General features: G+C 43.2%; 1 protein-coding gene across 4 annotated transcripts in view; it reads right to left on the minus strand.

The window, feature by feature from the left end:
* Positions 1 to 2,720: 2,720 nt before the first annotated feature.
* si (sucrase-isomaltase (alpha-glucosidase)) overlaps positions 2,721 to 15,203 on the minus strand; it is a 40,588-nt gene continuing 28,105 nt past the window's right edge. For all 4 annotated transcript variants that reach the window (XM_057050512.1, XM_057050511.1, XM_057050509.1 and 1 more), the window contains 25 exons: positions 14,901 to 15,083; positions 13,794 to 13,943; positions 13,500 to 13,706; positions 13,277 to 13,431; positions 12,731 to 12,899; positions 11,840 to 11,936; positions 11,194 to 11,306; positions 10,781 to 10,906; positions 10,072 to 10,200; positions 9,863 to 9,979; positions 9,725 to 9,787; positions 9,550 to 9,666; positions 9,369 to 9,459; positions 8,975 to 9,113; positions 8,710 to 8,843; positions 8,598 to 8,632; positions 7,425 to 7,541; positions 6,431 to 6,579; positions 6,081 to 6,165; positions 5,941 to 5,997; positions 5,716 to 5,840; positions 5,457 to 5,545; positions 4,775 to 4,824; positions 3,921 to 4,088; positions 2,721 to 2,985 (listed from right to left, as the gene is read on the minus strand). In XM_057050512.1, coding sequence (XP_056906492.1) covers positions 2,914 to 2,985; positions 3,921 to 4,088; positions 4,775 to 4,824; positions 5,457 to 5,545; positions 5,716 to 5,840; positions 5,941 to 5,997; positions 6,081 to 6,165; positions 6,431 to 6,579; positions 7,425 to 7,541; positions 8,598 to 8,632; positions 8,710 to 8,843; positions 8,975 to 9,113; positions 9,369 to 9,459; positions 9,550 to 9,666; positions 9,725 to 9,787; positions 9,863 to 9,979; positions 10,072 to 10,200; positions 10,781 to 10,906; positions 11,194 to 11,306; positions 11,840 to 11,936; positions 12,731 to 12,899; positions 13,277 to 13,431; positions 13,500 to 13,706; positions 13,794 to 13,943; positions 14,901 to 15,083 — 2,937 coding nt within the window. In that variant the 3' untranslated portion in view covers positions 2,721 to 2,913. The remainder of the gene's footprint in view (positions 2,986 to 3,920; positions 4,089 to 4,774; positions 4,825 to 5,456; positions 5,546 to 5,715; positions 5,841 to 5,940; positions 5,998 to 6,080; positions 6,166 to 6,430; positions 6,580 to 7,424; positions 7,542 to 8,597; positions 8,633 to 8,709; positions 8,844 to 8,974; positions 9,114 to 9,368; positions 9,460 to 9,549; positions 9,667 to 9,724; positions 9,788 to 9,862; positions 9,980 to 10,071; positions 10,201 to 10,780; positions 10,907 to 11,193; positions 11,307 to 11,839; positions 11,937 to 12,730; positions 12,900 to 13,276; positions 13,432 to 13,499; positions 13,707 to 13,793; positions 13,944 to 14,900; positions 15,084 to 15,203) is intronic.

Raw genomic sequence — 15,203 nt, forward strand, 5'->3', positions numbered from 1 at the left:
TGACCACATTACAGAAGGCAATGATTGACGACGGCAGTCTCCCATTAGACTGGTTTACAAGCATGATTTTAAGATGGAAGGAACTGTTGTTCAAGATAAGGGCAGTAATAGGGATAGTACTGATAGTATTGGCCATATTAGCTTGTTGTATAGTACCTCTTGTTCAGGGTTGCATTGATCGGCTCGTGGGTTAGACTGTTACTATTGCTTTGCTGCAGATGGAAGAACGACCTCTACTGGATGAAGGAGAAGAAGTGGATTCACAAGATTGGACTAATGCATTGCATAATGTCAAAGAACTGTTTGAAATGTCTTATGTTGCACCCACATTGAACTCTGAGTGTAAGAAATGTATTGTCTAGGAAAATGAAGTAATACGTTTAAAGTTCATAAGAGTGAAAAGATGTAGTATGGATAATGAGAATCTAGATGCATTTAACGATAAACAGGAGGGACATGTGAGAATAATTATCATAGTTATCATTTAAATGCATTTGTATGTTTAGCACCTAAGTGCATGAAGAAGAAATAGAGTGTTTTTCACCTCTTGATTTAGTACACTTGTCCAGAGCACCAGATTTACTGTGAGATTGTTATCTGAAACCCTAAAAGCATCTTGGAAGGAGGTGAAAATTCCACATGGGTAATGAGCTGATGTGAATAAAGGAAGTAGGTTTGCAGAGCAGCAGGAGAGCAACGGAGGGTGTTCCAGAGTGAACTGCTGCTTGCTCTCCCTTGCAAGGTACCTGTGTTTGTGTCTTTTGATGATTCACGCAGGGTTTTACTGGGTTGCTCTGTTTCAACTCTCACAGTGGGTGTGCCTCTTTATGTGAATGGTGCAGATGTGTGTGTGGCTATCAGGTGGTGCTAAAATGATACCCCCCTTCCATAAAGCTTTAATTTCACCAGCTCCTGAACCTCCTGCTGAGACTTCAGTGAGTGAAGCTTTGTATCAAAGGGTGGGAAATCATTTTAGCTTCAGGCTGTAAAGATAGGCTTCTGTGTTTTTCTCAGCCAACTCAGCTGTTTGGAGAGCACAAATAACTTTCTTTCAATGCTTGCAAAGTTAACACCTCAATTGTAAATGTCAATGCCAACAGTAGCATTATCATCTTTTCTATAGCTTGCTTTGTTCTAAATTTCCTGCACCTACAACATCCCTATGGTTTTTTTCTCAGCACATTTTTCCATCGTATTTCTTTAAGACCTCTTTGGTAATTGTGATTAAAAAAAGAAAAAAACAGGATAGGACAGGACACACAAATAAAACATAAGCCACATCAGCCTGGAAGATCCGATGTCTTTTCTCCTTCCAGGGCCCATACTTCATGCGAAAATGTATAAAATTGATCACATACTATAATACCACAGTTGCACAATGCTTTAGGGCCCCCTCCCTGGCCTACGCTCTAAAGAGGTTCTAAGCCTGCTTTGAAGAGTACCCTCTCCAGCATCATCCTCACACCACCACCCAGAAACGAGTCCTTTAGCATGACATTGGTAGAAGTGAGCAAGATCCACCAGAGGATAGATCTGTGAAAAGGTTATTGGTAGGAGCAGCAGACACAAACTGAGCCCACACATGACAGCCAAGGATGATTGATAAAAAGCTTTACTGAAGGTTTGGTGTTAAGTTATCTGCAGAGAACTCTTAGGTGGGGAAACTCAGGAAACACAGTCAGGTCAGTCTGTGCAGCACGAACAGGCGTCTGGTAGGTTGATCTGCAGAACAAACAGAGTATGAGTTCCAAGGTAGAAACAAGAATCCAAGAGCTTACAGGTGATCCAGAGCATTTAAGAGCCACACTGTACCATAGAGGGCTGAACAACAAATCAGCAAAGATGGAAGTGTGAACCAGTCTTTTTAAAACACAAGGGGGGTGTGGATGATTGTCCCGAGATGAGATTCAGGTGTGCCGGTTGAAAAGAGAGAACTGCAGCGCAGCCCCACTAGACCTTAAACTAGACAGCCAAAAGAAAACAGAAAGGGAGGGGGAGGGCTCGCACTAGGGAAAACTCCTAACGGTTATAGCCCAGACAACATCCCTGGGTGTGCGCTGATGGATTCTGCAGACCATCTATCTGGGGTGTTGATGGATATACTGTACTTAACCCCTCCCTCAGCCAGGCAGCTGCCCCCACCTGTCTAAAGACTGCCACCCTCTTCCTGGTTCCAATGAGTCTAACAGTGAGAGCCTGAATTAGAGTTAAAAGCATTTCTGTATTTATGCATTTCTTTCATGTATAACACCCTTTATCTGATAGTCTCCGTGGTAACAAAGACTCAGTGTTATTGAGGTTGATTTAAATGCATATTTTTCTGGATGGATTCATGCTAAGAAGAACGAGCGATCTGTTGACCATGTAAAAGAGAGGCTGGGTGTGTCTGAATACTTTAGAGCAGAATATGAAACACACGTTTGTGTCCTGTAAATTCTGACAGATTCAGCTGGCGACCCCTCATATAAACCCTCATATGAGACCAACAACCTTGTGGTACACCAGTCCTCAGGTGTACCATAAGGTAAACATGAGACTGGTACAGCTGACGACTGGTATACCATAAGGTTGTGGGTCTCATGAGGGGGTCAAGAGGCTTTCCTCCAGTTTCCTCCAACACTCCAAAAACACAAACACCAGAGACTCTCTCTCTTTCTGTCCGTGTGTGAGTGCCACTCTCTCTCTGACACACACACAAACACACACACACACACACAGAGTCCATTCTTGGGTATTTATTGAAATGAATGATTGGATAAAGTGGTTGAGCAGTCAGTACTCGAATAGGTTACAGAAACATAGCGAAAAGTCCTGCCATGAACTGTCAATCATCATTAGATCTATTTTACACGATCATTCCATCTCAAAAACAAATTTAATTTTTCATGAACTCCTCATTAGAAGCGTTTTCAATCAGATCCTCCATGTCACACTGAAAGGTTGAGACATGCTAGCTGACAGGCTTGTGGCGTCGATAATCAGCTCCTGCACACACACAAAAGAAGACAATGACTATGGTGTCAACTAAAATGTCAGCAATTATGCCATCTATGATGTCATCTATGATGTCATTAATGATGTCAGCTACCAGATGCCATCTTTGATGTCATCATTGACATCAGTTATGATGCCATCTATGATATCATCGATGATGTCAGCTAAAATGTCACCTATGATGCCATCTTTGATGTTGGCTATGTCATTAATAATGTCAGCTGTGATGTCAGCTATCATGCCATCTTTGATGTCATCAAAGATGGGGTCAAGCATCAGTAGATGCAGATTACTATCTATTTATTAAATATTCAAGAGATGGAAGGGTGGATGGATTGAAAGTTAGATGCCTCATTCTGAAAAACTTGTTTTGAGTTATTATGGCATTGTTTTCTCTCACTCTCTCTCCTTCCTCTCTGGCCATCTCTCATTCATTTTAAGCATGTTCTTCACCTCTCTGCTCTTCTCTCCATCTGTTTGCTGTGATGTGTACCCCTTTCTCTGCCCTTTTTGCTCTTCTTTCTGAGACAGTCTCTTGTTTTATTGACACTTTCTCTGTGTCATGGTGACACTCTACTCTTTATACCACTCTTCATCAATATAAATCACAGCTGTGTGGATGTTCTCACATCTGATTATTCTGCAGTTGTTAGCATTTCTGTGCTGCCAGTAAAAATGTTACACACAGTAGGAACACTCAGATGCATATTTGATAATTAACAGAAGGAGAAAACTGTAAGGAAAACTGTAGGAAAACTGTGTGTGTCTATGCTTTAGAATCACTCATTAAAGCCACATGACACTAACTAGTGGACAAACTCAGTAACTAGCTGAAGATCCCAGTACCAGGGTGAAGTTGGGATGTTGGGTAGCAAATAGGCTGTAAAAAGTTCTGAATACTGAAACTCTATCTGATCTCTCCTAACCTGTGTGTCCATGTTGTGTTCAGGGGTCAGAGTCCATTCCCTATTATCTGAAATCAGACTTGCTGATATGATCTTTGTGGTTCCCACACCCCAAAGTTTCAACACTCCCAGGAAGGGCTGGTCTGTCACGTGCAGACCGTTGACCAGGACCTGACTGGACAGCATGTTCTGAAAGGAAACACACTTCCAATGAAAGAGTGACACAAAAAGCAGATGACAGAAACAAAAACTCATGAAAATACGATCTTTTAGACCTCTGTTAAAAATATAACACACACACTTGTGTGCATTCAGATATCCATCCAAAGTGGCATACCATCGGCTAATCTTCCAGGCAGTATTGGTCTTATTGCCCAACTTATCCTTATATTCTCACATCTGGCCACACATGCACACGCACACACCCACACACACACAAACACATTATGCTCTTGCTCTCTGGCTGTCTGAAAGTCTCCCTGTTTTATCACTCTGTGAAATTGCTTTGGAATGAGTCTGAGGACAGCCACAGATGTCTGGCCACAGAGTGTGAGTGTGTGTCTTTGTGCGAGTGTGTACATGTGTCTGTACATGTGTGTGGGCATGTGTGCACATGTGTGCCTGAGTGTTGGACAGTGTGATGCGGGATTAGGCTGCTGCAGCTCTGATGGAGGCAGCTGACAAAGACTGATGATCAGTCATCAATCTTAAGGACAAATGTCAAAAAGTGGTGTAAAGTTGCTCAACAGTCAGCAGCGAAGATTCAGACAAGAACTCTGTGCGAATGGCTTCCACCAGTTTGTGTGTGTTTCGGAGCTCCTGCTGTCACTGACAACAAACATGATGGTGTAACGTGGAGCTGCCCTCTAACTCACCGACTCTGCTGTGAAGGAAGTCAGCAGGTATCGTCCCCTCTCAACGTTGTCTGAAGCGAAAAAAATGTAGTACAGTTAAAGTTAAAGAAGTTAAAGAGCCTTCTACACTGGAGAGACAGAAGCAAAGACAGGAAGTGGAAGACATCAATAAAAATAGCAGTTTATGAGGAGGGTTGAATTAACCATCCAGTCTAACAGTGTCAGTGACTGGTTCAGAGGTCAAAACTAGAAATAAAATTGAGTATTGGTACCCTATAATAGGGAGCAGGTTAATCCTCTATGCCCCAGGACAATCAGTACATGCATTATGTTTTTTGACATTTATTTCTGTGTATGGCAGCTCATGCCATCATGGTAATAATGTACTGATTAATAAGTGTGAACCCTCAAACAGGATAAATAATCTAGGTAGGCATAGGAGGAGAATACCTGTATGTGTAGGACGATAGAGAGCAGACAGACAAGTGATAAAAGAGGAGAGGTATCTGCAAGCAGTGACAGGCACTCCCCTCCCCTCTTATTCCTCATCCCCTCTCCATGTATGGAAATGTCAACAGTCACAGTAGTATCAAGTTCATCTCCCTCTAAACTGGATCATTCCAGTTTTTTGGTGAAATTTAGCTCTAAACATTCCCATTTGTTTCCTCTTTCCGGGTCTGAATTTCCAGATTCTTCTCCTTACCTACTCCCTCTCCATCATCCCAGAAGAGTGATCCTTGAGCAGTACCATTGTCACTTAGGGCAACGATCAGCCCTAAAGGATTCTTCCGACTAAAACAAAAGTGGAAAATAAAAATTGTGACAACAAACTGCTTCTGGTTCTACCCACTAAAGAAGACAAAACACTTCCTCTAGGAGCATTGCCCCCCTGGGACATCTAATAGACTCATGAGAGATTCAGAACCTCACAACTGCAGCCTGGCTCCTCCGTCATTAGATACCTGAAGTGGGTGGTGTTCTCCGGTTTCTGCCAGGGTAGGATGTATCCACCGCGGACATGAAGGTTGATATGGTGCAAAGGTGTAGGCATGATAAGGTTTTGGCGGCGGACTCCAATCTCTCTGGTCTGACAAAAGTATCAGCAGCAAGAATATCTTTAAATTCTTCTTATTCCTGATAAGCTGAATAGCTTAGTGTTTATTTCCAGGTGTGGTGGCTCTACTCACCGTGTGGAAGTCGTACCAGCGAGCATCAGGAATGTAACCCTCCACATTTACGACTCCCTGCAGATCACAAAATCTCATCAATGATCAAACTGAAACTATCTGATGTTAGGTTGTCAGGAGGTCAGAGGTCATGGTCATACCTTGTCGAGGGCGGGTGTGATCAGCATGGCAGGTCCCCAGAGGAACTGTTTGTGGATATTCCAGGTGTTTGTATCCTGGACAAACCTGGACCAGCACAGATTTCCAATGAGAAAGATGGAGGAAACACTGTGCTCTCTCCTCACAACCATATCTCAAAACGTCCTTATCCGTATACATGTTTGCTCAGACATTACAGTAAGATGTGGCCAATGGCCTTCGGCTCCAGGTTTGGACCAACATGAGCAAAATGCATTTTTCAATTTTCTTTCTTTCTGTAATGTTTTGAAGGCAACAGGATTGTTTTTGTTCCAACACTCTAAATGGAAGCATATCATTTTATCCTACTTACTCATGCAACATGGGTCTGATGACAGTGCTTCCTTTGGTGTGAGCTTCAAACATCAGTGTGTACAAATACGGCAGGAGAGAGTATCGGATGTTCAGGACATCCCGGGAATAATTGGCAAACTGGGCATCCCAGGCAACAGGGTCTTGTCTCTGTTAGACAATATCAATAATTAAAGGCCAAGCAACATGAATATAAAATATGGGAGACGCAAGGGTCCAGAAATGGTTCTGTGTCCCTCTTGTGGAAGGAAGGGACCTCTGTTGATCACTGTGGATTATTCCTGGCATCAGACATCTGACACATTTCATAATTTAACCTTTAGAAATGTTTCATTACACAGATGTTCTCTTCTGAATAGTTCTTTACAATGAAACCTATATTATATAGGAGGTAAGCAACCTGGACAATAAAGAAATAAAGCAAGTGTGGGGATTCTGTCCATCTTCATCATTGGGTCTTAGGCCTGTGCCTACCTCTAACCCCAGCCCTGTGTAAGGATTCATACATATATCACACAGAAATGTTTGTGTACAATAAAGAATTTATGAAACTGAAGGTATGCAGCGACACTACAGATTTCTTATTTTCAGCTAAATCTTGAAACAAAATGTCACCAAGAAAAGATTAGATTTATGGAGTGGATGTGAAGCATGCCCCAGATCATCCTGAATTTCAATTATATTGCTGCTGCATGCTGTTACACACACACACACACACACACACAAACACAGTTTGTCTGGTGGGATCAATCTCCAGACGGGCATTATTGGATTTCTCAGATGTGTTTCAACACTCTGAAAGGTCGCCGTCTGAATGAATACTACTGACACCGCACCACCAAACAGGTTTACATTTCGTCAAATACAGATTAGACAAATGGCAGAAGAAAGTTTTCTTTGTTAACAAAGGAAATCAAATATTCAGAGTCATGTGCAGCTGCGGTTGGATCCACATCATTTCTGCTTCTTTGGTTCTCCTGGTTCTTCTCACTTACCCGGAATCCCTTGCCATTGTGGTTGCGTGAGTAAGGGTAAAATGCACCCAGGTGCATCCAGCGAAGACACATTTCATACTCGGCATCATTGAAGAAGCCACAGATATCAGCCCCAGTCTGTGGAGGAGAGTGTTAAGATATGCTGAATGTTCATGAGAGAAGCTCTTGGTTTGTGACTGGTGGCAGGACACGCCCTCAATACACTTGACTGTTGGGAGATGCCTGAGTATGTAAAAGCTCAGCTCCAGAGGAACAAGCGCTTTACCCCGAGTGTAAACACTCATCTCTCCGTGTGGCTTGTCTTGTGATCAGACCCTATGGCGCAAAAATACCGTAATCTCCGGACTATAGAGCGCATAATCTAATTTTAGAAAGAAAATCAATTTTGTATTTATACAAGCCGCATCTGTCTATAAGCCGCATTGAACACCAGAGATCACGGAAGAACTCAGAAGCAGACTGTAGAAAGCTCCACTTTACACTGAACAAAAGACACGTCAACGAAGGGAGGTCTTCAATCACACACATAACCTGGCTTATGGTATGCAGGTGCAAACAGTAATTAAAACAGTAATTAAATACATCAACAACCAGAACTCAATAAAAAGAACACTAACATTGAAAGTTGCAAAAGATAACATTTACAACGAACAAAAACAGGGTTAACACCAACCTGAACCCACACACACTGCCACAAAGTATGCTGGGAAATTCCCACACTGACCCTCCCCAACACGCTACACTAGCTTTGCTTTTCTTTTCAAACAGTGCCTGTGACGCGGCAGTAACACAGCAGCAATACGGCAGTAACACTAACAGGGCTGGTTAAAAAAACATACCGGTAAAATTTCTTCTTGCATTTTCCATGATGAGGGTCTGTTTATGCTAATTTTATTCATACACAAAGCCGAGTTGCACTAAACTTGCGTCTTCCTCGACACATATATTCCACCTGTCTTCCTCTTACCTTTTCTGCTCGAGCCACCCCTAGCGGCCGATAGAAACATTACACAAATAAGCCGCACCGTAGAACAAGCCGCAGTGTTTAAAGTGTAGGAAAAAAGTAGCGGCTTATAGTCCGGAAATTACGGTACTGTCGCTTGGGCAGCAGTAATCTACTTAGAGGGGAGAAGATTATGTCCTGTCAACATGAAATGGGATAAGGACACTTACATAAGAGATACCAAACAGGCTGAACTCCATCATGCCTGTACAAGAAAAAGTAAATAGTCCAATTAGCATAAATCACAGTGCAGGCCCTCTCCACAGATCCCTTCCCATATACCTATTATAGATTTGTATAACTGGTCCCAGCCTGCAGTGTTGTCTCCCAGCCAATGTCCAGCCCATTTTCCACTGGATGGGAAGGTGGACCTGGTCACCACAATGCCTCTCTTGCCTGTCACGTTCAGCATAGCACTGCAGGAGAACAGGACGTAATGTCAGTGTTCTATTTCATAAAGCTGAGAGAATTTAGTCATTGGAGAGATGGAGTGTTCCCTCTGATATCCTCAGCTCCTGATCAGGTAACATGGAGGTAACAGACTCACTCATAGGTAGGCTGGGTCTGGGACCATCCGTACAGGCTGTGGACATCGTAGTGTCGCACTTTCTTCCCATCGCTGAGTATCTGCTCACTGTTCATGCACAGTGTCTTGTGGTTTAGGCCAAGATATCTGCTTTCCAAAGCTAGAGGAGGAGTGCACACACAGATACGAGACAGAGAAGCAGACGATTTACGGAACTTACAGAAGAGAATCAAGTCAATGACAGGCAAGTGTATCTGACTGTATCTGAGTTCAGCTGGAGGATGTTTAGTCTAGATCTGGATGGTCATTTTAGTAGGAAAATGTCTCTCAGGCTTCATGAAAGACTTTTCGTGTGATTTCTAATGACTGAATGAAGCAAAAATGAACTGAATAAAGCAAAAAATGTGTGTTTCACCTGGCATGTAAGGAGGGTTTTCAAAAAGTGGATCACCAAGACATTTTTTTCCAACCGTACCAGAGACGAAAGTGACAGGTTCATTCATGTCCTACATAATCAAAGACAAAATATGGTATCAGACATGAACTCTCAGATAATCAGCACGAACAAAGTCCATTTCCCCAGTTTAGTTACTCACAATCCACAAGCCGTCAAACTTCATGATCTTGTCATAGAAGTCCTTGATTTCTTGAAACCACCACTTTGCTGTGGCAGGTCGCAGGAAGTCAGGGAAAGCAGTGTAAGATCTGTATAACTGTGAATGAACATGTTAGCAAATAGCTTTTACTTTCATGGAAAGATGAACTCTGCACCTCTATCTGGGTATCCCAGTCCAGTGAGTCATTCACAGTGACGTTTGGATAATCTGGCCACACCTGTCAAAATGAACTATATTACATAATTGCATTAATAATAACAAGTAACATTAACATCAATGCTGCCATTGTTACCTTTCCCCATACGATTTCATCACTGAGGTTTTTGGGCCACTTGATGAAAACGTCATCGGCCACTCCCCTGTCAAAGGCGGGGTAAGGGACCGTCTCATTGCCGGAGATCGCTGGATCCTGGAATCATTCACAGCCAGTAGGTCACATGTTTAATGGTGTTTTTCTCTGTCTGCTGTAATGCTGCTGGATACCGCTGTGATGCAGATTACCAGAATAATAATAAATCTGCCGCCCTCATCCTGAATGCGCTCCACCAGTGCAGGCAACTTGGAGAATTCCGAATCAAGGACAAAGTTCAGTTGGCGGTCCATGTAGTCAATGTCAGCATACTGCACATCCTGCAGCACATGCAATTCAAATTCAATTGAAGAGGAGGGTGCTGAGTCCGTTCTCATCCTGGGTGGAACCCAAGCATCTCACAGATGATTTGACCATTTTACAGATGTATAATCTGATACTTTTTGACATTTGCAGTTTATGCAATATGTAGGAATTTAAACACATGATAAATGATAAAGGTGATGTCCTATGTTGGGTTCCATGTCTGGATTTGACTGATTGATGCTCTATTGTTGATCAATTTGAATGAGGTGTTTGAATGGAGTTTAGATTGAGAAGCAGATGTAACTACAGGACTACTTCAGAAATAGGAGCCACTGTCTTAAAAATGCATCAGGCAGAACAGAGATAACAAAAAGCTTCTTGGGCCATGACAATCCCAACAGAACATGTGGAGAGTTTAACTTCCCAACCCAACCAGCAGAGCAGGTTCACAGCTCCCTTCTCTGCTGGTCGCCTGAAGATCTGATGTGTTGTCAGCTCTGCTTGTCCTTCACATACTTTCATTTCTTTCATGATTTTCATTTCAGACTTTCATGTTCAGAATGTGATGGTTGGTGTCACTGTGCCAAAACCTACATAGGGGATACCAGCAGCCCTCATACTGTTGTACAGATCTTCTATTTCTGAGTCATTGGCATAACCATAGCGACAGAGCTGGAACCCCAGAGTCCAATAGGCAGGTAGTACGGGTCGTCCTATCAGCTGTTAAGAAGAAAAACAATCAGGGAAGTCAAATGGGTTCAATACATAAAAAGTTGTTTTGCTGAAAATATCCACAGTGTTTATGTTTTGGTTTTATTTGTGTTAGTGCGTGTGTGTTTGGATAGATGCAACGAGAGAATGCAGTGAAGCGAGGAACTCCCAGCTGCCACAGTCCATAAACAGAGGCCCAGGGACAGACTCAAAAGCACACACATGCACATGCGCAGTCCCATCGCACGCAGACACACACACAGACACTTACACAGACACACAAAGACATGACTCACTTGTGTGTACTCCTGCACCACCATTTCCGGCGTAGGTCCCAGGACCATGTAGAAATCCAAGATGCCTCCGACTGTTCTGTAGGTTAACGCTGGAGTTGGCTGCAAAGTCACATCTGGACACAAATCAGACGTGTAGTTTATCCCTCTAAAATGTTAATGTTACAAAATTTAGTTTGGATGTTAGGCAAATTCACTCGCCGCATGTGACACATGAACATTTTAGCACCTGACGGCAAGGAAAATGTCGTCAGGCAGGAGGAAGTAAGATATGTCTCTCTGAAAGCTCTATATCTTGAAAAATGTAACATTTGCAGCTAACTGAGCTCCCTGTCAGCTGCACAAAGACATGAACAGACATAATTAGGGGCTTGTCTGTTTGTCTTGTATTGAGAAATGTATGGGTGCAGTTGAACGTGTGCAAGTTTGCACTCTCACCATTTATCTAGTTGTGCCTTCAGTTAGACTCAGACTACAAGTGCATGGAGGCAGGAAGGGTGTCAGATCACTGTACAAACTTTAAAAGTTGCTTCTTAGTTATTGCACACTGCCAATCAGGGAAATTCTTGTGTACATTTGAGGATGTTACGAAAGTAAGTCGTGCAGATGAGTAATTCCAACGAAGGTAATAAAGGTGTGATAGTCTTACCCATGGCATTACTGTTCAGCAGCAGGACGCCGTGAGCATCGGCTGTTTTCTCCAGACCCATATAAAAGGGATGCATTCCATAGGAATTGGTTTTGTACTGTCAAGCAAATAGAGACATAAAGGTTTTCTGGAAAACTGGCATGGGGGGGTCATTTGCTTTAATCCAAGGTAGTTTTCTTTGTCAATTGCACTGTTTTGTCTTCTCTTCTGAAACCGTTTTGGAGATCTGATGACTCACCACCATGTGAGCCAGCAGACAAAGGGGAGATACACCAACTGAAACTAGGTGAACGATCCTACCAATGCTCCTTCCAACGACTCTCAGGTGACCACCCAGATCATTAGCATGCTAATGGTCGACAAGGGCTATATTTTCAAGCTCTGTCCCCAGTGAGTTTAGAACTGAAGAAGCCTTCTAGATAGAAGGTGAAACGTCTTAAAGAGAGAAGAAAAAAACAGTCCAAAAATCTACCTTGGAAAACTATGCCCTGGATGATTGAGAATCTACACAGACATTTGGTTAATGTGTCATGCATATTTTTGTATCTGGATGCCTCTTTTAAAATTCTGTAAAGTGTACCAGCTAGAAGAATGATCAATGAAGTTCCTTCTGATGGCCTGTGTTTCTTCCTCTAATTATTTTTCTCTCTGCAGGGTTCAGTATCATCCATTAGAAGCCTGAGGAGCTGTGACAGCTCTGCAATTAGGCTCTACGATGCCAACCCAGGCTGGTGCCTTCTGGCCCTGACACGAGTAACAGAACCATGGAGAGTTGCACGACCTCTAACTGACAATAAAAGAATTGTGAAAATGCTTTGAAATGAGCATTTGTGCTGCAGACCCATGTGATGCCTAGTGGTGTGTTTTGGTGGGTACGTTGCAGACTCTTACACCCGGTGGTTGGTCCTTGGTGAACATTCCCCAGGTGTGATAGTTGAGGTCGTGTTTGTAGGTGGGATGTTCTGTCTCACCGAAGCCATAGATAAAGTGTGACGGCAGACGAGTGGACACTTGAATAAACATTTCTGAGAAGGTAAATCCTGGCACAGATGAGTCCCAGCTGAAAAACCAACAGTAAATCAATTAAAGTTAGAGTCTGCTCATAAATGATGCAACTTCCATCATCTTTTTAACATTTTTATCAATTGCTCACTTGATAATAAATAACACTAAAAAGGGACAATCGCATCAGTTACTGGAGAAACGAAGAACAGTGAACACCTAATATTGAAGAAATCAAAGCAGTTGATTGTTTTAGGGTGTTTGGGATAACAAGAAGTTCATGATGAGGTCAACTTCTGTAAAAATGTCAATTTAATCAGAAAACTGTCAGCACTAAACATTAATAAACAAGATGAACATTTAACAGCTGTTTTACTCCTTGTTTTAGGTAGTGAACCACATCATGAATGCTCATCTCCTTCGTGACCTACTCACATCGCGATTCCCGTGCTTTTCCTTGTGACCTTGATCCCAAAAGGCGTCTGCGTAATAGCAACCTTATAGAGCCTCTTGCTCTCATCAGTCTCTGAGGTCTTGGGTAGTGACAGCGGCACTGGAACCTCATAACGATCTGTAGCAGGATCCACGATCTACATGTGGAGTAAATGTTTTAGCCAAGAGAAAATGGGTGCAAAGAAGACTCCGCAAGGGCACATACCTTGAACTGCAGCATGTGACTGGTGTGGTATTGGATGCTGACACGCAACGTGTCGATATCTGGGGAGTTCGGGCGACCACTGCTCCGATACTTTTTATTCCGTACGATGTCAGCTGTCATGCCACTGGAGGTTTCGTTGAATGCTGTAACACTGTAGCCATAATCATCGGGGTAGAAGCACCAGGGAGCCTTTTCAATGCTGCTGGGCTGAAACAGGAGCCAACCAATCAGAAGGTTACTGCTCTCCATCTGTTCCAGCCGTCAGAAAAACTAAAAGTGCCTGTGGGGCCTGACCTTCCAGATGCAGCCTCTGGACTTGCACTTGGTCTCATCTCCATTGTCCTCAGGATGGCAATCAAAGCGTTGATAATCCTCTAGTCCCTGGTCCCACTTGACCAGGTAGCTTTCTCCGAGGGTTAGGGAAAGTCCTTGCAGGAAAAGAATCTAGACCGGAAAGAGGGAGGATGAAGCTTAATTCTCGGGGTCTTTCCTGACTCAACGCATCCTCAACATTGTCTTAATTCTGCACAGCTGCTATTGGCCTGAGCATCTGTCAGAAACTCAACTTTAAGTCATCATCTGTTTTCACAGCGAGACTTGGGACGCTCCATTCGCTTTCATAACTGCAGTCACCACACACGACCACTTGCTCCTGAGATAAATCATCAGCAAGTGATAGCAGTGTCTGACAGTGTTGACAGTCCACTGAGTATGGGTCTGGAGCTTCCACCAGGCCACAAATGATTTTATATAACGCGCACAGAAAGAAAGGGTAGCTTGTGTACCTGTAGTAAATTGAATGTAAGATGCCTGATTTCGATGAAGTCACCCAGAAATCAAAACAATGCAAATCACCCAGGCTGACTACAGCTAAGCTAAGATCCGAGAAGAAAAAGCAGGAGCATGAATTCTTCTTCTCTGTATGGACATGCTGCAGAACCAAAGGCTGAGAAATGGCCAAATAGGAACTTTTACCCTCCTGGAAATCCTGGAAATCACTTCAGGCCATACTTAGAGGAACTTTGGTATGCACGGTAACATTTGCAGTCATATTGAATTGAATCCCAATAGAATTCATCTGTGCTGAAGAAGGGCACCAGCGTGGCCTGTTTTCCACAGCAAACAGTTTTCCACCGTTGATAACAGTAAATTTATTGTGATGTGTTCATTTGGATACATGTTTAGCTCTCATCTCAGCTGGAACATATCCACATTCCCAGTTTCAGAGAATTCTTCAGACTTCGTCTGTTTTAGTCCTCTAAATAGTCACGATACGCTGGGTCGAGACCACCTCTGCTAGAACTCAAAGTAACTTTCTGGTCTCTAAAGACTGTCATTTCAAATTGTCTTGCACAGAAAGATTTGTGCTATCAGGATGAGTGTTTTTTGATGTTTTAGTACCTTTTTCTCAGCATCGTACTGCATGGTGTGTGGCAAGGAGGTGGTAGGACTTCCTTCTCCACTGATTAAAGAGACTGCAGAGGAGTTGGGGGGGTACGAGACCCCAAGGATGGTTATATTCTCAAACGTCAGGTTGTTTGGGTCCTTGTAGCCTGCACGGGTCACCTGCATTTTCAGCTCGCCCTATAAAAATGGTTGCAGATTTCCTGAGATTCATGACTCCAGCACACCCCTGCTCCATTAGTCAAACCCCCCCACCCACCCCACCCCCCCAAGCTCCCTAGCCAGCGGTGCTTCAGCAGA

Source organism: Takifugu flavidus, chromosome 12 (genome assembly GCF_003711565.1).
Source record: "Takifugu flavidus isolate HTHZ2018 chromosome 12, ASM371156v2, whole genome shotgun sequence".
Taxonomy (NCBI): domain Eukaryota; kingdom Metazoa; phylum Chordata; class Actinopteri; order Tetraodontiformes; family Tetraodontidae; genus Takifugu; species Takifugu flavidus.